At 44.4% G+C, this 24,982-nt stretch overlaps 1 protein-coding gene across 1 annotated transcript in view; it reads right to left on the bottom strand.

Annotated features, from left to right (window-relative positions):
• LOC139054850 (uncharacterized) overlaps positions 1 to 24,982 on the bottom strand; it is a 34,355-nt gene that overhangs the window by 9,172 nt on the left and 201 nt on the right. The window contains exons 2-4 of the mRNA XM_070532510.1: positions 18,668 to 18,794; positions 7,735 to 7,874; positions 3,978 to 4,098 (exon numbers count right to left, since the gene is read on the bottom strand). Coding sequence (XP_070388611.1) covers positions 3,978 to 4,098; positions 7,735 to 7,874; positions 18,668 to 18,794 — 388 coding nt within the window. The remainder of the gene's footprint in view (positions 1 to 3,977; positions 4,099 to 7,734; positions 7,875 to 18,667; positions 18,795 to 24,982) is intronic.

Here is a 24,982-nt window from a genome sequence, read left to right as displayed (position 1 = left end):
ATATCTGTGGCAACGCAGGAACAAATCTAGGTGTTAAGTTTAGCACATGGAAATCGGGAATTATGATCTCTAAGATCTTTAATGAAGAGACGAGTAATTACGCAGTGTGAATTCAACGGCTAGTCACACCCATAGTCCAGCACTATAACTAGCTCGACGTATACATCAACGAAAGAGTTACTTACTCAAGCACCCGTCAAGATAACTGGAAGATAAAGAGGAAGCGCAATGCAACAATACTGAAACATAAAGCACTTTGGCACCACGATAAATGTGAGGTGGAGCGTGGAATCGGCAAAGGAGTAACGGTGTCAGCGCTAACGTTCGGAAATGCAATTCTCTGCTTCTAATCGGATATCTGGTAGGCTTGAAAGCTAACCAAATATCGGTAGGCCGGATGGCTTTGGGAGCCAACGTTTAAAACGTCAAATGAGCCAGTGCAGGATGACGTGGTCTGGTTCTCTTTGGATGTCAGAGAAGCGCAGATCAAAATTAGTCTTCACGACTCAGGAAGATGGGTCGAAACATACGGGCGGCTAAAGTGTGCAAGTATCTGTACCTAAAGCGTGGACACAGAATGGAAGAAGAGGTCGAGAATGACAGCAACCAATTACGGTATAATTGAAAGTGTAAATAGACAACCAGGAATCAACAGAAAGAAAGTGAGACAAACGTAAACAACAAAATGGATCCAAAGAATGGAAAATAAAATCCATCGAGATTTACAAGAATAGGACAAAAAAAAACATAGAAGGGAGAATCTGTACGATAACACAAAGGTCAGCACCTAGCTATTTGGGGCTCGAACTTGTTGCCCACGGAGAAAAACATACCGGAACAAATATTCGCAACAAGATGAGGCATGTGTACGCCGCAGCAAAATATAGAGACTCCTGAACACATCCTGATGGAATTCGAAGCAATTCACCGAGTGAGACCCGTATGTGCGGTACACCTTCTAGAAGCGCCTGGATTTAAAGTGGATGGAACCATCAAACGGTCAGCTGTCGTGATAAGCCAGAGACGTTTGATGTATTGGTGAAAAAAACAAGCAGATAATAAATTGATACGACCGGATCCGGTACAGGAATGGTAGCGCTACAAGCTAGATAGACAGGTTTTGAGGAATAAAAGGAAAGGTGATGGATATCTATACGAAAATGCTAGAATTAAAAACGTGTCTAGCATGCCTAAGTAACTCAAGCAGCCAGGATAGGTGAGTAGTCGTCACCACTCCGTTTCAAAGGGAATTTCTAAAATCACCATCACCAGCAGCAGCGGCAGCAGGGTAGCTGTCTTGTACGCGTTCGAAAAGCTCGCGTTAGATTTCTCCTCACGCGATTGGCCTAGATTGGCTCACGCCGCCACATCGGCGCGGCCTGGGACAATCGCCTGAGACCGAACCGAATGTCGGCTTTTCGAACCCGTACAAGATTGGGGCCCAGGTCGCAGAATATAGTGGGCAAAAGTGGGGCACTTGAGGTGACCGAAACTGACTAACAAACGACTAATAATACTGACTAATAAATGCAAGTGCGGCTGATACCTTCCCTTTCTAGTGTTTCGGGCATCGACGCAATATTTCGCACTTGCGCTACGTTAAGAAAAAAATAAAAATACCTACTTTATTTGCTCGCATCTGCGTTGCTTCCTGTTTCATTAACGCACATATCGTATTATAAATGAAACGCAATTCATAAAATGTTAAAACGTTTTTAGCAGTATGCACACAAAAAGTGCCAGCACTACTGGAGAGGTTAACAAGCTCGTCGCCGCTGCCCTCGTTATCGTAATGCCGATCTTTACACCCGATCTGGAGCACTCGACCCCACGTCTTCCGCAGCAGCAAGCACGTTGTGGTACGTTGCTGGGAAACCTGTAAGTGTGCTTGGAATCTATGTGTTTCCGGCTGCCTTATTTTGATTGGTCGGTGTCAGCAGAAATTCAACATATACTCGCATTCAACGCAAGCTTGACTTGATAAATGTCTATTGAAATAGTCTAGTCAATGCGTTAGATATCTAACCCCCATGATCGATATATTTTTTGGCCTTTTTTATTGCGATAGCATTTATATGGACACACCAAGAGAATCCTTGTCGTCGGCGTAGCCGTGAGGTTCTGTATATGTTTAGGTATATGTACGCTGTATGCCGTGGAATGATCGACATAAGGGTTATATTTCCGCTCCATTTTATCGATATAGTTACTCATACCAGGCCTTACATTAAAGACAAAATTATTCCTCAGAATTTTGAGAATGGCGGCCCACAAACGAATGTCGTGAAACAAAACAGTGACAGTGCATGCTTTTATCTTAAATCTTCTCAGACTTAAATAATAAAAGTGGGAAGAATAAAAGAATTCAAATCTGAAAATCATGAAATTTTATTGGCGCAGCTTAGCACTTCCTGCGTGATCGGCCCAGGAAAGAGGTTTGAAAGATAACCGATACGAAAAAGCGATGGGAAAGTCGTTAAGAAAGACACTGGCTTAAATAAGTAAACATAAATGAAATTGTCCGATGGTAGGATTCAAAGAATACACCACTACACAGCAGCTCGTTTTTATTTACTTTCTGAGATAACGTTCACTTCAATTAAGGCTGCCACTACAGCTACGAGCTTTACGCTTAGTGTAAAATGCTAACATGTTGCTATCGCATTCATCGCTTCGCCTTTTTAGCAAAGCTGTGATTTTATTTCCTTTCGCCGCCCTATTCTAGCTAGGGACTTGGTTTTCCAGATCCCCATCCTTATGCACAGCAGATCAGACACTCACCTATAGGCTGCCGAATTCCCTGTGTTCCTCTAAACAGCTTTCTCTCTCCTTCTCTTACACACAAGTGCGACTAGATATTTCAATAGTAGGTGATGTATATCTCATTTTACCCAGCGCGCGCGTATATTGATAAGCAAAGTGCCTCGACCGGCCAGTCGCGCGGCGATTTTGCTTGTACTCGCGGGCTTCTTTCATGCTGGAAAAAACACCTTTACGTAGGAGCAACAGAAAGCTCCATCAGGGGTTCTTCATGTTCCGCTACTATTTTCTCATTGAAATTTCTAATCTAATTATACTATTCGACAAGTTGATTAATTGCTAAGACTAATTATGTAGTTTGGGGGAATCAAAAAGTATTCTGAGTATTTACAAGTGACACCAAGCAACATTACATTGGTTCTGTTCAGCAACATGCATTTCCACATTTTAAAATCTTGGTGCCTGAAGGTTGGGACACCCTGTATACCCAGCAACTCAAGTTAGAAGGCACCGCCTGTGCTGCCGGCGTACTAGACTAGACTAGACTAGACTAGACTAGACTAGATAGATAGATAGATAGATAGATAGATAGATAGATAGATAGATAGATAGATAGATAGATAGATAGATAGATAGATAGATAGATAGATAGATAGATAGATAGATAGATAGATAGATAGATAGATAGATAGATAGATAGATAGCACCACTTCTGCCACACATTGAAGAGTGCAAGGACCACGGCCCACCACCCCCTCTGCATAACCCTGTTCCCACTTCTCGTTTTCGTCGCACCAGCAGGCGAACGGACGCAAGCAAGAAAAAAGTAAAGACTGCTGCTGCGAGAGGCCGACACGTGACCTTGGCCTCGGCAAGCCCACAGCTGCCTGTAGATCGCTGTCTTAGCTACAGGTAAACTTACTTTCACTGACACTTTTCGGTTAAAGCCGACTCTCGGAAATAAAATTCGGCATACTATATTTGTTTCTTTTTTTCTCGATTTAAACCGAAGACTGCGCACAGCATGTTCCATAAACGAAACATGTAAAATAGAAGGGCAACAGTTTTAGAGTAGCGATCTAAGGCCACGCCTTTCCTTTCGCACTCCTAACAATCAAAGGGTGAGCGTATGGTCAGCTGAGTGAATCGCACAAACTGCCCAGTTATTAAAGGCAACAGATTGGTCAGAAAAAGAAAATAAGAAAATATAGTCTTACTCCAAATTCTCTTGAGTCCAATTTGCAGTGAAGAAGTAAAGACCCGTGGCCGTCAGGGGAAGTTGCCTGAGACAGCTACCGAACATTTGCAAGTTCCAGCACCGGAAAGTAATCAGTAGCTCTGCGCAATAGAAAGGGAAATATTATGCTATTTAAATAGCCACAGACAGAGAAAAATTGAATATGAGCAAAAGAGAAAACCAACAGCTAAAAGCCGTGCGCATAGCATTGCGACTGAAGAAATTCCCCACAAGTGCACGCATGCATCGTGCACACGGTGACAACGACGTAGCATGTGCTCTTGTCCCCCAGTCGCCGCTCCAGGTGCGCGTAACTTTCTATACCAAGGTGCATATATATATATATATATATATATATATATATATATATATATATATATATATATATATACACAGCTGTGAGCTCGCCGCCCCAAGGGCAATGGTGCAGCACGCAAGCGAAGCCGCGCGGCACAGTGGAGCCCTGGACTAGGGCCCAACCCTGCTAAGAAGGTCAAGCGTCTGCAGCTATGAAGACGAAGACCGAACGCTAAACCCTTAATGGACCAAATAGTTTTTTCTCTCTCTCTCTCTCTCTGCTCGTTTCGGAGCAAGTTTGTTCCAATGGCAGAGTGAGGGCGGGAGTAAGGTGTTCCAATGAGAGAGTCGGAGGGGATTCAGAGCGGGAGTCACTCCGTGGAGCAGAAAAAGATGCTCCGCCAAAATCGGCGGAGTGGACCGGAACTCTGCGGGACGTATTTCCTTCACCACTGTTTGCCTGCTGAGAGGCGCCACCAGTCACGACTCGCGAGGAAGCAAAAGCTGCTGCACGCTTGGCGAGACATCCATTCCGGCCTTTTCAAAAAACAGCAGGTGAACGGCGCTGAATAGACAAGTGACCGGTGCGGCGGTGCTGGGAGCAAACAGCGGAAGGAAATGACAACACGCAAGGCATCCTGGGTAACTCGGTGATAGAACTTCCGCTTCCGCCTTGCTCCGGCGGCGCAGGTTGTGTTCCACTCGCGGGTCTGGAGGCGTTGCTCTGCGCCAGAGTCGAGTGCTCGCACGCGGAGTCCGTCGGCTGCTCTGACTCCGCCATTGGAATTCAACATTAGACGCAAGCGGCCACGTCAAAGAACACGATCGAGCGTTGGAACACGGCAGAAAGTGGCCGATTGTGTCGTTTTCTATGCGCGCACATGTACGACCTGGGAACAAGCAGACGAAATTGAAGTGCGCCAATCTTGCTACGGTACGAAGTAAAACAAAGACTCGCAGACATTGTGTTTGTGGGTTTTATTTCTCTAAACTTTTAAGCGTCTATAGAAGCGTTTTTCAGCAGCGGCGCGCGGTCGCGGTCATGTTTGTTATCACGTGATCGCTACGGCATGATGGCTTTGGGTTGAAAGAAACAAGCCGCTTTTATATCCTCCCTAAATTACGTACGGTTCCCGTAGAAGAAATATTTGTGGCAGAAATCCGAGGTCGGCCTATAGTGGCTAATAACAACACACCTACCGAGTCACTACGTTCCTTAATCGCCCCCTGTCAAACATCCCTGCCACCCTCCCATCTTTCGTTCAAGTGACGCTGCACTTCCTTCTAATTATTGACGGAATCAACGCCTATCAAATCCTCTCCAACTGCGCTATTCTAGTCACTGTGGATGTTTCTGCCCTTTACGCTAACATACCCATGAGTGCAGGAATTGAAGCCGTATCTAAATCCCTCGCGGTCAATCCCCAAGCGCACGCTCCTGAAGTTTGCCTGTCACTTGCTTAGGTTAGTTCTCACGCTCAACTATTTCGAATTCGGTTCTACTCCCTACCTGCAAACTTTCGGGACTAGCATGGGACCACCACTCGCTCCCACGTACGCGAACATTTTCATGGGACAGGTTGAAGCAGACCTGTTCAAGTCCCATACCCTTTATAACCCCACACCTATCCGCGTTACATTGACGACATATTTATAATATGGGAACACGGCACAAGCGCGTTAATCGACTTAATTAGCCATTTCAGTAGCTTTCATCTGACTATTTTATTTACTGATCACCCCTCTTCCAGTCAAACAAACTTTCTCGATACATCGAAAAAAGAAATCTGAAAACGACACTTTATCGGACGCCCACGGATAGCCAGCAATATTTAGAATACAACAATAATCACCCGCGACACTGCAAGCAAGGAATTTTTGTCGCACAAGCGAAACGAAAGAGAAGAACCTGCAGCGAAGACAAGGACTATATCCAATAGTTAAATGATCCTAAAGCAGCACTACCCGAAAGAAACTATCGACAATTTGCTCTCGGCAGAGCTCATGATGTCGCGTCAAAACGGGAAAGACAGTCAGAATTACCGAATAGACAGCATACGCTAGAATCTCGCAGACTGCCAGTTTTTTATGACAAAGTATTCGAATGACCTCTCAAACATAAATACCCTACGAAAATACCACCCAATATTATCAAGTAACCAGCGTTTGAGAAAAGCGTTCCCAGATTTACCAAGGGTTACCTATCAATGCAAGAGAAACCTTAAAGTCATGTTATTGCATGAAAAAGTCAGCCAACATCATTCCTCAGTAATAAAAGCGTGCTGTCGCCCCAGGTGCTAAACCTGCAGGCACCTTCAAAGCTACATTAAAATTAAAAGCACCGCAAATAATTATTCCCACGAAGTGAAAGCTAGCTTTACTTGCACAAGTTCGGATGTCATGTATATGCTTCAATGTTCCTTCTGTAAGAAACAATATATCGGTGAAAAGGGACAATCATTGAACGTCAGATAAAACGGACATCGCGCGGACACAGCTAAAAAGCTTCTCAAAGCTGTTGTGGAGCACTCCAACCAACAAAGTCATAACTCAAGCTCTACATCAAGTTTCCGTTCTGAACAAGAAAGAAAATACAGAGAATCATACCTTATCCATAAGTTCAAGACGTTGCAACGAATAGGCATACGATTCAAAGGGAGCATTACAATCTATTCGCTATGCTAAATTTCAAGCTATAGGCAACAACACTTACTTTGGTTCCTTAGTGGCTTTTCCCCTCCTTTCTTTCCTGTTTCTTTTTCTTTTTCTATTTCAGGAATGCTTTTTCAGGAGCACCGTTTTCTGTCGCTCCTTTTATTGTCTCTTTCAGAGAGACGATAGCCCACTGACCTCCAGCGAAGCCGATAAGAGTGGTGTGCTGTGCACACAACCGTTGACACGCCGGCTGACACGCGGCCGCGTCACCGGCCTTCTGCACAGCACTCCTTTATGTCTCAATTCTACACCCTCGCCGCGAACACACCTTTGGTCGTTGCCGCACCCACCCGGCTTACCTCCTCAGCCTTTCAGAGGCATGTCGGGGCATGGCCTCCGAGATTTACCCCCGCGCGTGTTAAAAAGTCAAAGTGTAAAGGCAGCCACAGGGTGAGATGAAGGGCAAAATGCGACACCTTCAGTACAGCGCCTTCACGCTCTGTTTTCTTCGTCCTTCATTAAAAGTCGGAATTCGGCTTAATGCTGCCACGTGCTTAGAAGTGCACTAAAAAATTAATAGACGCCGAAATTCCCAGCACCAACACGGGGGAAGTGGTATCATGGTCACCTAATTTTCCTTCACTTTTAAATGTGTGCTGATGGTGCATTGCGGTGCATTTAATGACATTACAGCCGAATGAAAACACACGGCGCATTGACGCCGCGTGCCGACAAAAAACAAACAAACAAAGAACTTGGACGTCAATGGGAGCTTTAGTACTTACTCTTCACAAGGGATCCTTCGTTCTCACAGAGGGTTTCGAGCCCTGCCGCTAAAGAACTCTCTAACCTAGCCAGCGCCATCTTCTTGTCCTCGGGACAGTCTGGACTTGCGTGGAGGTCAGTGCAAGACTCGTTCTTCCCGCTGAAAGTATGGAAGCGTAGCAGTTAGCAGTCTACATATATATATATATATACATATATATATATATATATATATATATATATATATATATATATATATATATATATATATATATATATATAGGTGCACTGTAAGAGACGCCACCAAATGCGTGTGGCTCATTTTTGTACGTATGTAAACCCTCAAACAATATTACACCCCTTGGGTCGTATCTTGCCGCACAAAACTAATAGTCATCTGTCTTGTCCGCATTTATTTTCTTTAAAGCTGCGAGCCCGGTAATTGCCCGTAAAGAATGGCATGCGCGTTATCAGCATGACAGCATTCCGGACAGGAAAGTAGCGGGCGCGGCGTTTTCTAGGAAGGAAACACAAGCAAGGCAGATGATGATTATTGTTGTGTGGCAGATATACACCCCAAGGGGTTTACCTTCGTCTGAGAGTGTAGTGTATCATTATATTTTTTGTAATTTGCTTAATTAGACTATACGTCGAGATTTAATAACCGTTTTCTGAAGCAACGAAGTTAAGCGAAAAATTCTAATTAGAAAGTTGTAGAGCGCTTTGAAAAACGCCTAATTAGACAGTTTCTAACTTCTATTTATTAGCCATTAGTTTTTTTCAGCTTACTGCGGACGCCCGCGAAATACAAAAAATAATACCATGTGACATACCTGCTTGCGCGCAGTGATTGCAGCGCTCCCAAACTCTCCGCGTACAAAAGAACAAAGTCCCTAGCAGGGCGTGCTGCCGCTTAAAAGGCGACAGGGCAGTGACGAAGGCGTTGACCCTGCGATTTACGCCAGCGATGTGGTTTCCTCGAGGCGGTTAATGATAGCGATAAGCAGATGCAGCGGCAGTACAACCTGCTAAATGCTATGTTTGTTTGTGCGGGTAACGCTTGGGAGCAGTGCACTAACGACCTGCTAGCGGGCATGTCACGTGGTGTAATTTTCTTTTGTATTTCGCGAGCATTTAGCACTTAATACTTAATACACTTAATAGATATAGAACACTTAATAGATATAGGAAGTTAGAAACTGTCTAATCGGACGTTTTGCAAAGCGCTCTACAACTTTCTAGTTGGAATTTTTTGCCTAACTTCATTGCTTCAGAACTTTTTTCATTAATATTCGTTAATTATCTAATTAAGCGAAGCACACAAAATAGCTTGGCACACTGCATGCAAAAATGAGTAACATGCATTTGGTCGCGTCGTCTTAGAGTGTATCGACACAAGTTAACTAAAACACCACCAAAATAAATTAACTTAAATTATGGGCTTTTACATGCCAAAACCACTTTCTGATTATGAGGCACGCCGTAGTGGAGGACTCCGGAAATTTCGACCACCTGGGGTTCCTTAACGTGCACCTAAATCTAAGTACACGGGCATATCTATGGAATTTGTAAGACGCAAGGGTATGGTAATTTTTCTGGCCGACTGTTCTTGCTGTGGATTGCTTAATATAACGGGACATGTATATATTTAGGTGGTTGTTTAATAGTTCGCACATTACCTTTAAGCGCGCCTATTTCGCGCGTTTTTGTGTGTTAGTAATCCAGCGTTATTAAGCAGTTCTGTGGGCGAATCTGTTCGGTTAAATTTTTTAAGAATGACCCTAAGCGCTTTTCTTTGAACTCCTTACAGTGTGTTGGCTGGTGTTTTTTTCTATTCGGAAACCAAGCATAGATTGCGTTTTCCAGGATAGGTCTCATAAATGTATCACACGCGAGTAACTTTGTGTCTGGTAGTGCTAGCTGTTATCGGGTCTTTAGAAAAATCAGTATTTTTAGCGCAGATCATGCGGTATATTGTATATCCGACTCCCATCGTAGATCTTCTTACAATATGACGCCTAGAAATTCCTGCTCCGTCAATATATATATATATATATATATATATATATATATATATATATATATATATATATATATATATATATATATATACATCATCATCATCATCATCATCCTAGTTACGCCCACTGCAGGGCAAAGGCCTCTCCCATACTTCTCCAACTACCCCGGTCATGTACTAATTGTGGCCATGTTGTCCCTGCAAAGGTCTTAATGTCATCCGCCCACCTAACTTTCTGCCGCCCCCTGCTACGCTTCCCTTCCCTTGGAACCCAGTCCGTAACCCTTAATGACCATCGGTTATCTTCCCTCCTCATTACATGTCCTGCCCATGCCCATTTCTTTTTCTTGATTTCAACTAAGATGTCATTAACTTGCGTTTGTTCCCTCACCCAATCGGCTCTTTTCTTATCCCTTAACGTTACACCCATCATTCTCCTTTCCATAGCTCGTTGCGTCGTCCTCAATTTCAGCAGAACCCTTTTCGTAAGCCTCCAGGTTTCTGCCCCATATGTGAGTACTGGTAACACACAGCTGTTATACACTTTCTTTTGAGGGACAGTGGCAACCTGCTGTTCATGATTTGAGAATGGCTGCCAAACGCACCCCAGCCCATTCTTATTCTTCTGGTTATTTCATTCTCATGATCCGGATCCGTGGTCACTACCTGCCCTAAGTAGATGTATTCCCTTACCACTTCCAATGCCTCGCAACCTATCGTAAACTGCTGTTCTCTTCCGAGACTGTTAAACATTACTTTAGTTTTCTGCAGATTAATTTTCAGACCCACCCTTCTGCTTTGCCTCTCCAGGTCAGTGAGCATGCATTGCAATTGGTCTCCTGAGTTACTAAGCAAGGCAATATCATCAGCGAATCGCAAGTTGCTAAGCTATTCTCCATCAACTTTTATCCCCAATTCTTCCCAATCCAGGTCTCTGAATACCTCCTGTAAACATGCTGTGAATAGCATTGGAGAGATCGTATCTCCCTGTCTGACGCCTTTGTTTATAGGGATTTTGTTGCTTTCTTTGTGGAGTACTACGGTGGCTGTAGAGCCGCTATAGATATCTTCCAGTATTTTTACATATGGCTCATCTACACCCTGATTCCGCAATGCCGCCATGACTGCTAAGGTTTCGACTGAATCAAACGCTTTCTCGTAGTCAATGAAAGCTATATATAAGGGTTGGTTATATTCTGCACATTTCTCTATCACTTGATTGATAGTGTCAATAGGGTCTATTGTTGAGTAGCCTTTACGGAATCCTGCCTGGTCCTTTGGTTGACAGAAGTCTAAGGTGTTCCTGATTCTATTTGCGATTACCTTAGTAAATACTTTGTAGGCAACGGACAGTAAGCTGATCGGTCTATAATTTTTCAAGTCTTTGGCGTCCCCTTTCTTATGGATTAGGATTATGTTAGTGTTTTTCCAAGATTCCGGTACGCTCGAGGTTATGAGGCATTGCGTATACAGGGTGGCCAGTTTCTCTAGAACAATCTGACCACCATCCTTCAACAAATCTGCTGTTACCTGATCCTCCCCAGCTGCCTTCCCCCTTTGCATAGCTCCTAAGGCTTTCTTTACTTCTTCTGGCGTTACCTGCGGGATTTCGAATTCCTCTAGACTACTTTCTCTTCCATTATCGTCGTCGGTGCCACTGGTACTGTATAAATCTCTATAGAACTCCTCAGTTACTTGAACTATCTCATCCATATTAGTTATGATATTGCCGGCTTTGTCTCTTAACGCATACATCTGATTCTTGCCAATTCCTAGTTTCTTCTTCACTGTTTTTATGCTTCCTCCGTTCCTGAGAGCATGTTGAATTCTATCCATATTATACTTCTTTATGTCAACTGTCTTACGCTTGTTGATTAACTTCGAAAGATCTGCCAGTTCTATTCTAGCTGTAGGGTTAGAGGCTTTCATACATTGGCGTTTCTTGATCAGATCTATCGTCTCCTGCGATAGTTTACTGGAATGCTGTCTAACGGAGTTACCACCGACTTCCAATGCACACTCCTTAATGATGCCCACGAGATTGTCGTTCATCGCCTCAACACTAAGGTCCTCTTCCTGAGTTAAGGCCGAATACCTGTTCTATAGCTTGATCTGGAATTCCTCTATTTTCCCTCTTACCGCTAACTCATTAATCGGCTTCTTGTGTACCAGTTTCTTCCGTTCCCTCCTCAGGTCTAGGCTAATTCGAGTTCTCACCATCCTGTGGTCACTGCAGCGCACCTTGCCGAGCACGTCCACATCTTGTATGATGCCAGGGTTAACGCAGAGTATGAGGTCTATTTCATTTTAGTCTCGCCGTTCGGGCTCCTCCACGTCCACGTTCGGCTATGCCGCATGCGGAAGAAGGTATTCATTATCCTCATATTATTCTGCTCCGCAAACTCTACTAATAACTCTCCCCTGCTATTCCTAGTGCCTATGCCATATTCCCCCACTGCCTTGTCTCCAGCCTGCTTCTTGCCTACCTTGGCATTAAAGTCGCGCATTAGTATAGTGTATTTAGTTTTCACTCTACCCATCGCCGATTCCACGTCTTCATAGAAGCTTTCGACTTCCTGGTCATTATGACAGGATGTAGGGGCGTAGACCTGTACAATCTTCATTTTGTACCTCTTATTAAGTTTCACAACAAGACCTGCCACCCTCTCGTTAATGCTATTGAATTCCTGTATGTTACCAGCTATTTCCTTATTAATCAGGAATCCGACGCCTAGTTCTCGTCTCTCCGCTAAGCCCCGGTAGCAGAGGACGTGCCCAAAAGAAGCACTGTATATGCTTCTTTTGGTCTCCTAACTTCACTGAGCCCTATTATATCCCATTTACTGCCATCTGATTCCTCCAATAGCACTGCTAGACTCGCCTCACTAGATAACGTTCTAGCGTTAAACGTTGCCAGGTTCATATTCCAATGGCGGCCTGTCCGGAGCCAGTGATTCTTAGCACCCTCTGCTTTGTCGCAGGTCTGACCGTCACCGTGGTGAGTTGCTTCGCAGCTGTTGGGGACTGAGGGCCGGGGTTTGATTGTTGTGTTCATATAGGAGGTTGTTGCCAAGTACTGCACCAGGGTGGCCAATTCTGCTTTGGTGAGGGAGTGCGTTACCGGTTGTCGTCACCGGGATCAGGCCACACTCCAGGGCTGTCTGTGCAATTTTATCAACATGCGGATTTCTTTCTTTTTTTTAAATCCGGTGGAAAATTGCCGGCAGCGGGATTCGAAGCACGGACCTCTTGCACGCGAGGCGGGTGTTCTACTTCTACGCCACCGCTGCACCCTTTTTTAACAGAGATAGATTTATTTATCAATCACACGCGGTGAACCATGGTGGCCCAAAATGGTTCTGGGCCCCCATTATAACAACGAGTATGTAAGATCTCATGATGATGCCGGGAGAAAAGGCAATGAGGCTAGAGGATAGAAGTCCCTGATCCCGCCCAGTAGCAGCAACAGCACACATAGGAATGCACATTTTGCTACAAGTTATTTCAGTAATTATAGAAATAATTGCACTTGGTGTATAAGTCTACAACATAGCGCGATCTTAGCTAATAGTATTGTCGAGATTATGCACAACGAAGTGTACAATAATCAACACAAATGACTTGCAACACAAGAAATAAAGACAGCAGATGTTTGCGATCTTGGAGAATTGCAACCCAATTTCTAGTGGAGCCGTTTGTTTCGAACAGTTGGAATAAAAGTTTCAGTGTCCTGTGATTATATCGCGTAATTTAAAGAAGTTGCCCGTATTTGATTGTTGCGTTTGGAACCCTGCCCCCATTGAATGTGTTGAAGCCTTTCTTGTAGGGATTTTTTTTAAAAAGCCAGTAATTTAACAATACAGATCTTACTTCGTCATGACATTTACTATGCTGCCTTCCCTTCCTGCAACCCCCCACCTTAATTTCGGCTAGATTTGATGTTCATTGAGTTCACAGCGCTCCCAGGGCGGAGAGATAAATTCTGCTTTTTTGGTAAAGCACGTTCAGAAAACTCTGGATCGTTTGCATGCGAAAATTACTGCAGATGTCATAATTAGCCCCTGCCTTTGATGTTTGCGTATATGTTGCTTAGAACCGTGCCTTTATTTTCGCCCAATATAAACAAGGTATCTTGTTAACATAACTGAGAACATCGCTGAAACCAGCTAGGAATGTCTTATGACGCTAATAACCCTAATTTTGAGGCAGGAGGCGTCGGCGACTCAGTAATTATTTACAACGCTTCCATCTGGACCAGGAAGGTAAAAATGTCCCACATTGCACTTCCTCTGACCCCTCTCTCCTTTCCACGGAATATAGGCCTGTTGTAACCTGTAACTAAGCCGCGACACTGGGAGCCATAGCTGATACTGGCCATCTCGCACGCTCTAACACTTGAATAAGAAGTTCTGTCAAGGCAGCCGGCTAAATTCTGCCCCACTCGTTAGACACGCTCATAACTCTCTAGAATGCCAGCATACGTAATTTATTGCGAAAGCCCTAATTACCATATATATTGAACTTCACCTAAACATCGCCCATTACCTTGTCCTTACAGTTACCAAACATAAAGAAGCTGCCTCCGTTAGTAGAGCGAGTGATCCGGGCGAATCTAATATATCACGCACACGAAAGTTCAGAGAGTTCAATAATTATTTGTTACGCTTCTAGAGAAGTCAAATACGTTAATATTACGCGACACATTGTACTTAAAATGCTGCCTATTTCTTCAAAGTATAAAATATCAAAAACGCAAAGTTTTCTTGAGACATTGGGATGATACTTTCTAATACGTCGTTGCAAATATTTAATTGGATACAGCTTAAGCTGTATTCCCCTACGTTTCCAAAATTTGAGCTTAGTCGTTGTTGTCATTGTGCCACCGCAGCCACCTAAGTTTTACTCTACTCGCAAAACAAACCAATACCGCTATGGACCACTGACATGCGTATTTTACAGGAAAAATAGCATTTAACCCACCAATATGGAACGTTGCCTAAACATTATCCATAACCAGCTCCTAATTTTCACCAGATATAAACAAGGCACCTTCTTTAGCTCATCGAGGGCACCAGAGGAACAAACTGCGAGTCTCGTAGTATGCACGAACACACATGGAAAACGAAGCTTTAGTAATTATCTGCGACACCCGCATTTAAAGCAGGAAAGTGACAGTTTCGCAACCTACTGCGCTTAAGATTCTCGCATTTCGCGTAATTTCACGTCCGTATCTCATGCTGCTGTTGTAGGAGTCCGGGAAACATGTCGGATAGCGATAGTATGGCAACCTGGAATGATACGATGAGTAACTTTCTACAAAGGCTGTATTAAACGTACACGCAATAAGCATTTATCACTTGTAACTCAGAATATCGCTTCGTACTTTGGATAAATATAACCACTATGCTCCACATAGCTTACCGAAGATACTAGGGGAAAATTGTTAAACGCCGTGTGTAACGCATAAAATTAGAAGAAGGCGAGTATTCAGTAACTGTTTTCAGAGCAGATAAGCAACCTACACAGTTCAAATTTTCGGAACACGTCACCAAAATGTGGGTCTTTTTTCTTCAGAATATGAAATATCGCCTGTTTTCGCTGCTACCGGGAAACTAGTAATAGTGTAGTCTTTATGTAGAAGCAGCCTGAAAATGAAATCCACAAATCAGTAGCGACACATTATTTAGCAGAAGATTAGGTCAATGTTCTATTGGTATTTAAATGGCTCTACACGTTCGACCAAGATCGTTTTCACGAACATATCTACGATAAGTGGGGATTACACAGTGAAATTCGACAGTTATACGTGTAAGAGGTTTGATTAGAATTTTGACGGTGATAAGATACTGAGACTGCAACGTTATGTAGGCTATCTGTAGACGGAGATTCAATAGTTCCAGCATTTGATAATCCAACGACTTCTAGCCGAAAGGCACATAACTCGTTGGGCGCAGCTGATCATAATACTTTATCCGGACCTCCCCTCGCCCACAGGGTCAATATAGCTAGCTGACTTTTCAAATACGAATGCAGCCTTCCCCACAATATTCACCGACAATTACGATACTCCCTAATGCGAAAATTAAGTCTAGCTCTATACGTGTTTTCATTTCGCAGTATATTGGCTGGCGCGGCCAATCTGTCTTATGCGGCACGTTGCAAACGGAGCGAAGTGTGGCGTGACTGCCTCGCTAATCGGGAGATGGCGAGAGGCAGCGCGTAGGTGACGCATGGGCGTGATTCACAGCAGCCGCCGTAGACGGACTTCCGCTCATGCAGCGCTTTGTTTCCATATGTGGTATCGGTGGTGTCATCGGCGAACAGACGACGCGCGCTACTCTGGCGCCACCTCGTAGCCGTCGCCGCCGCAGAGCCCGTCTTGCGCGGCACTACGCTTTTCTCTCACGCTTGTGCCATACCCTCCTCCTCCGTTATCCTCCTCGGGCTTTCTTCGCTATATCCGTTTTTCGGCACCCGCTGCGTTCCCCGTTCGCTTTCTCATCTTTCACTACGCTCGTTCGCTCGGTTACGATGGACGCCGATGCTCGCCACAGGAACGGGCACCTGAGAGGTGCGCTCTAAAAGCTGGGCATGCTGCCAGTAGCGCAAGCTGACATTCGCAAAGGCGAGACCTACCCAGAGTCAGGCCTTCTCCGTAATTCGAGCGTGTATAGGGAATCCCATGCGTCCTCCGTTACAGCACGCCCCGAGGAGGCACAAAAGACAATCCTCGCTGCCCAAGCAGGGGATACGTAGTAAAGAAACGCGATACTTCTATGGGCACTCTATAAAGAAAGAGAATTTAGCCTCTGCTGTAGCTTTGTTGGACTTTCCAGAGTGCAGCCGAAAGTGCCCTCTTTCAGAAGTGTGAGAGCCAATGGCACACTTTGACCCCTCCCCCTCTAGTGAGTGCCCCTATGGGGCAGGCGGTAAGTGCGTTGCCCCTCGTGATTTTCTCGCGATCCCTTTTTAAAATAAACATCGAAATAAAAAAACGTGCTCACAACAACTAAAAATCTGTCGTGGCATACTATATCTGTTAGACGATATCTGTTCTGATAGCGGACAATTCTCCATTCTTACAAGATTTGTGCACATCACTTGCCTCTCGGACAGATACAAAGGAGATAGTCGTCCCAGGATCGCTAATGTTGCAAGTAAAGTGCCTCTGTGATCAAGCAAAGTACAGCCACTGTGACCATTGCTTAAGAACCATGTCACGCGTAACGCCTTTGCGTTGCCTGTCGAGCCCGCGAGTCAAAATCGGTTCTACGCGTAGCAGCTGAAAGGAAACGGTCACACCCGACATGTCATTTGAGATGCGTGCGCCGTCACAGTCTCGAAGGCCAAGCCTCACGCGGGACTACTACTTTTTGTCGGCAGCGTGCCTCGTAGTACACGCCCATAATTATGCGACAGGTGAAGCCGAGGTCGAAAATATCTTCATTTACTGTAGACGGTTACTGAACTAACTACATGGTTGTTTTCTTACAGCGTACCTCAAGGAAGAGGCGTCGTCCCTTCAGGGCGACAATACATCCTTACAGCCTACGGAACGTAAGCCTATCGGTCCGCGGCCACCTGGCGTAAAGTGTGCGTGTTAAAGGACGTCCATATGACAGGAGAATATCGTACGTAGTTAACAAATCTCAGCGTCAGCTACTTGGTAAGGAGCAGAGCCTCCGCACATGGAAAGTGAAAAAGAACTTTTGCGTTCCCTTTTGAGGACGCTTCATATATGCAGGTATGCTGCAATGTTCAAGTTTCTCGCGATGTTATGTTGGATCTCCAAGTGTTCTGCCTCTTCTACATTTTCTTTGTTTTAGGTGTTGCTGAGATCTTGCATAAGTGCTTTGAATATGTTTTTTATTGTAAGCGTGAGTGTGCTGTGTGTACTGTGATGTAGAATGACGTACTTCCTTTGGTTTTGCTACAGTAATCGCCAAGAAGGTCCTTTGGTCCTTGGCGTTATGGCTGTAAAATATGTGATACACTGTTCGATTTCCTGCTGCGAAAGGGCTTAGGCCCACGTCAATCGTATTTCGGTTTTCAGGCTCGCATTTTTCGTAACCTGTACTAAAAGAAATAAATGTTATCACCACCACCGTCATTACCCTCACCATTGTTGTTGTTGTTATTATTAAAAGCAGAAAAAAATTATTGGGCTTTACGTGCCAAAACTACGATCTGATTATGAGGCACGCCGAAGTGAGGGACCGGAGATTTTGACCACTTGGGGTTCTTTAACACGCACTTAAATCTAAGCACACGTGTGTTTTTACCCCCATCGAATTGCGGCTGCCGTGCAGTTTCTCGCAAATCTTGTTTAGTGTGCGGTACCCTCACACGTTGTTGAAATTGCAGTTCCCGAAAAATTGTTACAGGGGAACTCTGAAGCTCCTGTGTACGGCAGTGGCAAGAATGGCGCTTCAACCAGCGTGGGACTGAAGGTTTGTTAGAATATGGATTTGCCCGGAAAGGTAAGAAAACTCAGAAAGTATTATTTTGCGCTGATGCGTTCTACCTGCTGCATTGGTGGAGATCTTTATAATCAAATCATTTTGTTCATACGTGAGTAGTTATTTTTGACATTGTCGACTGTTCTTATCGTCAATTCCTGTTTCTTGCTATTAATTTTACTAAATTGTTCGGCTGGAGAGCTTCATTCTAAAATCTGCAAGCGTATTGTTTCTTCTTTGTTGTTCGTACTGTAGCATATGTTTTTCTATCTCGTCGTATTTGATTACATTTTCTGTCTTCTTTCTCTACTGTGTTGATAATTTCTCAACTATATTTCTTAGTAAATTATCACCCTTATCGGCCTTTAGCTATGAAGCCATACATATTGCGCGTACCTTGGAATACATTTGGCCAATACTAAACAACTCAAAATCTTCCTGGTTCGATAACCCCTTATTTAAAAGCAGACTTACGTGCACACGGCCTTGTAAATGTTATCGAAATCTGTTGGCGCCTTTGATTTTTCAATCTCTGCAAACCGCTTCCCCAGACAATTCATGATGGCTTCCTCTTGGCATGCGTCTGGCATTGATGCACCATCTACAAAGAGAGTTCAACGTGAACACAATTGTTAATAGAGAACAGCACGGTATCTTTAATACGAAGCATTATATAGGAAGGTTTCAACAAAGTCAGACATGGTCATTTTTCAGTTCACCTTAAAAAAATCATTTTTCGTATACGAATATGGGTAAATAATGCTACAACCTTAATATAGGCCTAATTATGTGTCATAATACTGAAAAATCATGAAGATACATGCAGTTGTCAATAATGAAATCTAAAATGAAAATCAATGGTTAAATTTTGAGATGAGTGCTTATGTGATTAGCTAACTTGGTAGTTTGAATAGCCACGCTGTATTATCTATATTGTAACGGTTCATCTATGCGAGCCACGTAACCGTATTATAATTTGCCGGCCCTAGAACCGCTGAGCCCGAAGGCCACATCTTGCGCAAGTACGAAGCTCCGCCTGCTTCACGCGCTAGAGACGCAGCTGCCGCGCAACTAGCGCGTACGTAGTGGCGCGCTCATTGGTGCAATGATGGGACACAGCAGCTCCTGCTCTCAGATTGCAAACATGCCTCGATCAAAGATGGTGAGCCTTGTTACTACGTCATGCGCCAGGACAACCACGGATAGGTAGCGCTAACCTAATCTAACGAAAGAAGGGAAGAAAGAGCGTTGAGCTCGCTAACGCGGAAGTTACGCCAAGAACAATGAGGCCGCTGTGGAGGCGAGCGAAGAAGCGAGAATTGTTGTGGTGCGAGCAGTACATAGTGGCTTTATGTCGTTGACGCTATTTGGGGCCCTATAACGTAAAACTATTCCAATATGTTTTATTCTAATCTCCTGACGTCAAATTTGCGTAACTGCCGACGCAAGCATGGGGCAGTCACCCACAGGGTTTTCTGAACCGACCAATCAAGCGCTCTTCTCGTTCATAGGAGGCCACTTTTGTTTGCTGGATAAACGAATAACATTGCCTACACTGAGCGGCTCGTCTGATCTAATTTACTCACAAGAGGCGAGGAGCACGCTCAAAGGGAGAGGGATTCGCTGGAGCCGAGCCAGTGCACTGAAAATCGACGACCGGATAAAGAGGGTGGCGCCGGCATCGGCGATTGGTCCGCTTTCCCTTACTTAGCTTGCAGTGGCTCGTCGACAATCGCAGCGGAATGCAACGGAAGCTTAAAAATGACGCTAAAGCGGATCCTCCACAAAGTTGGCAGAACGAGGTCATAAACGTGCCGAAAGTGCTCGAAAAAGTTACCCGGCCACGCAAAACCTTTATTACACGCAAAAAAACCCATGCTTTCCGGCAGGTGCGAGTAGCCAGCGCCTGAGCGATCGGCGGCAGCCATGTTTTATTCCTTTCGGAATGGGGCAGCCTGCGTCTATTCAGAGAAAAGAAAATGCCGTTTTGTTCGGCATATTAATGCATCTTTAACGCGTACACGTCACATTGACGTAGTGAGTTCTTGCGCTTTTATGACGTCGTGTGAGAGCCAGGTGAAGTGGGTGCCGCCAGAAAAGTTTTGACCAATAGCCGAGGGCTAATAGCGCAAAGGCGTCGAATCGCAATTAACTGTGTTTCATTTGTTCGGTCAAATTATGCATAATCAGTGTGTACACTTTGTATCACATGTGGAGCTATCGCGGTTTTCGTGACGCCGCGTGACAGACAGGGGAAGCGGGGGTGGCCCAAAAAAGTTTTTGACCAATCGCAGAGGGCTGATTGCAGAATTGGAATAGAAAAGTTTGGAATAGTTTTATGTTATAGCGCCCTTGATCCTTCCACGTGCGCTCTAAAAACAGTTGCATCCTTTGGGGTGTATATTTGCCACACAACAATAATGGTCATCCATCTTGCCCGCATTTCCTTTCTTTAACGCTGCGAGCCCGGTACTTCTAAGTCACGAACGGCTTGCGCGTTATCAGCATGACAGAGCAATCTCGACAGGAAAGCAACGAGCACAGCGTTTTCAAGAAAGGAAACGTAAACAAGACAGATATGACGGTTATTGTTGTGTGGCAAATATACACCCCCAACTGTTTTTAGAGTGTAACGCCAGTGCTTTAAATAAGGAGCGACTATATTCAGTGTTAAGCAAATTTGCACCCTTTTGCCACACAACGATAATCGTCATCTATTTTGTCCGCATTTCCTTTCTTTAACGCCATGAACCCGGTACTTTCCAGTAAAGAACGGCATGCGCGTTATCAGCATGGCGTATAGCATCCCCGACAGGAAAGTAGCGGGCGCGGCGTTTTCAAGAAAGGAAACGGAAGCAAGGCAGATGGCGATTATTGTTGTGTGGCACAGATACACTCCAAAGGGTGTAACTTTGCCTAAGAGTGTAGCGCTTCACGCCATAATAACTCCCCTTAAGAGGAAGTTTAGCCTGGGCCCAACTCCAACGCAGGTTATTCAAATTCATGTAAAACGCAAAAACGGTTTTCTCAGATAACCCCTGGACCGCTTTTATTGAAATTTGCTGAATTTTAGAGAGAAAGTAAAGCTCTAGTGACTGCTGGAAGCGGAATTTCTATTTAGGGCTTGGATTTTATTGAAGTAATTTCCGAAAATTCTACAGTTAAAAAGATAGAAACACAACGTTTACAAATTAATAGCTCTCCGTAAAGAATAGATGTTGTGGTTCCGTAAATGGCATCCATTAGATCTTTTAAAGCGGACAAATTCAATATGTCAATTTGTATCTTACGTGAATTGGTTACGTAGTGTACTAGCATTCCGCAAGAACTGTATTTACACTTCGCTAAATGTATTGATATTCATATGTAACATATCAAATTTGTCTGTTTTAGGTGTACTATTAGGCGCAGCTTTCATGATTATGATATTATTTTTCATTGCTGAGTTGTAGATTTGTAAACTTGATAGCTTAGTTTTTTGAAAATGTTCGGTTTGCCAATTTTTAGTAACAAATTGACAATCTAAATAAAAAATTCGAAACGAACAGCCACTAGATTTTAAGTTTTTTTTTTCAAATGCGACGAACCTCGCCATGTTCGGTGTAGTGGTTGCCGAGCAAGGCGAATTCTCCTTTTACGTGTATTTAGATAGGAGCACCAAGCAAAAGCTTCCTCTTAAGAAAGATTGCGTCGTAATGTGTTTAGTAGTTAGTGCAGTGGTCTTAAGTAGCCATTATTTTTTATTCGTGAGGTTAAAGCGTCGACACGCGCATGTATTAGGTACGTGTTCAAAGAATCCAGGTATTGGCATATGCGGATTGGTAATGTGAGAGCATTACATAGCCCATTAGGCGAAATCCCTCGTCATAGTCGGCGTGACGAAAAGATGGTACCAAAAATGGCCGATGGCGCACAGAGTAAAAACACGTCAAAAGAATCCTCGAATTCACGTCCTATTTCTCAGGGAAATTCCTGTGAACAAAGTAAATTGATGACTTTGAAAAGAAAATTTGGCCAACTTCGGTCTGGGTGGCAGTCGAGCCTCAGGCTCCTGAGTGCAAGACGGCTGAGCACGCTGATGGCTCCACGGTTTCGGCTGACGAAATCTGTACCTAGTGCGTGCGTCATTGTACTCTCAGGCCGCAGCCATTTGGTTGAGAAAAGGTGTGGCTTTGTGACTGCGTCACTGGGCACGTGACGACGCAGCCAATGGGGAGGAGGTGGCGCCACGTCATGAGTGTATAACATGAGTGCGTTCATGGCGTTCCTAGGTCTACAAACGGTACAATGCTTTCGCATTCCCACAGGCAATCCATCTTGAGTGTCTGTGATCATTTTTTTTTCTTATGAAGCGCTTAATTACGAGCTCTAACGAAGATCGACACTGAGCAGAATGGAATCCGTATTCCGCGGATGTTCGCAGGAACAGAAACTGAGAGGCTTATGTTTGAAGATACAGTGTTTATAATTCGTCCTTTGTTTGAACTAAAGTTTCTTGTATGTCTGTCTGTCTGTCCTTCGTTTGCAGTTGTGTTTTGCGTCTTATGTATCACAGTGTTGTTTGGCGCTTATAAAAGGATTACTTCACACGTACCTCATGATTAAAATATGCGGGACTCTCAATGACGGCCCTCTTGAAAATCGCAACAATGCCACAAACATCGAAAAACAAACACTTAGCTGCGTCATTCTGGCCAATCGAAACTTCTAACATTAGTAGAAAATCAAGCTAATGAAGTAAGGCAAATTATGAGGGTCTAAAAAGTCACGCATGCACAGTCTTGCCCTTCGTTTGGGTTCTTGGATTCCCTCTTTAGCCGCAGGAGGCTTTAAAGCTATTCCAGGGCACATCAATTCCTCGCTGCCAGGACGGTTTCTTGAGTTCCACGCCGTCCCGTGTCGTTTAGCAATGGGTAAATGGGACGCTTTGAAAGTTTTTACCTTTAATTACATGTTACTGTCATCGGAAAACACGGGGAATGCGGTAGATGGAAATTCAAGACGATGAGCAAAACGTGAACAAGGTGAATGCAGGAGCCAACGTTTCGACAAGTGGACTTGTCTTCTTCAAGGCGACGTACGCTTTCCTCGCCACAGTATACATAGGTGGGATTCTTCTAAAGGGGAGAGGGTGTTAGGCGGGTGGGTGCGGAAACGAGGGAAGGTGTGTTAGCGTGTCGAATTGAGAGTAAAGGAACGCTGTGCACAAGGTCAAAGCCAGGGCCACCCCGGTCTGTCAAGGCACGCGTGTTAGTCGGCGTGTTAAGGGCATCTGACACGCCGGCTGAAAAAAAAGAGGGAGGGAAAGGGGGAAAAAGAAAAAAAAGAAAGAAAAGGAGGGGTGGGGGATACGCCGAGAAATCAAACTAAATGTTGTTGCCTATAGCTTGAAGTTTAGCATAGCGAATAGATTCTAAAGCTCCCATTGAAACGTTTAGGTCTATTGGTGTCAATGTCTTGTACTTATGGATAAGGTATGATTATCTGTATTTTCTTTCTCGTTCAGAACGGAAATTTGACTGTAAGATGTGGAGTTTAAGTTCATCAAAGTTATGACCTGGTTGGTTGAAATGCTCGGCGACGGCTTTGGGAAGCTCTTTAGCTGTGTCCGCGCGATGTCCGTGTAATCTGACGTTCATTGATCAATGGACAATCAATCGACAATCAATGAACGTCAGATTAAACGGACCACGCGCGGACACAGCTATAAAGCTTCCCAAAGCCGTCGCCGAGTATTTCAACCAACCAGGTCATAACTTTGATGAACTTAAACTCTACATCTCACTGTCAAATTTCCGTTCTGAACGAGAAAGAAAATACAGATAATCATACCTTAACCATAATTTCACTCTAAGAACAGTTCACACCCTTTGGAGTGTCCCTTCTGCCACACAACGATAATCGTCATCTGCCTTGATGCGTTTCCTTTCTTTAACGCTGCGAGTCCGGTACTTTCCAGTAACGAACGGCACGTGCGTTATCAGCATGATAGCATTGCCGACAGGAAATGCTGTCAAGTGTTCAAGACATTGCAACCAACAGGCATAAACGTTTCAAAGGGAGCTTTAGAATCTATTCGCTGTGCTAAACTTCAAGCTATAGGCAACAACATGTAGTTTGATTTCTTGGCGTACCCACCAACCCTCCTTTTTTTTTCTTTTTTTCGACTTTTCCATTCCTTTTTTTTTTTCAGCCGGCGTGCCACACGTCCTTGACACGCCGGCTAACACGCGTGCCTTGACAGACCGGGGGGGGGGGGGGGGGGGGGGGTTGGCTCTGGCTTTGACCTTGTGCACAGCGTGCCTTTACTCTCAATTCGACACGCTAACACACCCTCCCTCGTTTCCGCACGCACCCGCCTAACACCCTCTCCCCTTTAGAAGACCTATGTATACTGTGGCGAGGAAAGCGTGCGTCGCCTTGAAGAAGAGAAGTCCACTTGTCGAAACGTTGGCTCCTGCATTCACCTTGTTCACGTTTTCCTCATGTTACTGTCATAGCGTTCAAATACATTAATTGCGTATCGAACAATGTCAAGGTTCGGTTAGTACATGGTCTAGCCCAATATGGCGGGAATGACCCTAATCCTACGGAACAATGCATACATTCTGCATTATTTACTAGGTTCCGGAGTATTTTCGCCGTATTGGAATGGATCGTGCACCGACTGAACATGCATCGGCGTTGCATTTAATATGACCCGGAACTTCTAGAGGTAGTTTTTTTTTTTGGAAACTGTTATGCATAACGCGAATACATTTCCTAGCATCTTAAAGGTTGTTGCATCGA

Source organism: Dermacentor albipictus, chromosome 1, assembly GCF_038994185.2.
Source record: "Dermacentor albipictus isolate Rhodes 1998 colony chromosome 1, USDA_Dalb.pri_finalv2, whole genome shotgun sequence".
In the NCBI taxonomy this organism is placed as follows: Eukaryota; Metazoa; Arthropoda; class Arachnida; order Ixodida; family Ixodidae; genus Dermacentor; species Dermacentor albipictus.
Note: the sequence above shows the minus strand (reverse complement) of the source record. Positions and strands in the feature narration are given on the sequence as shown.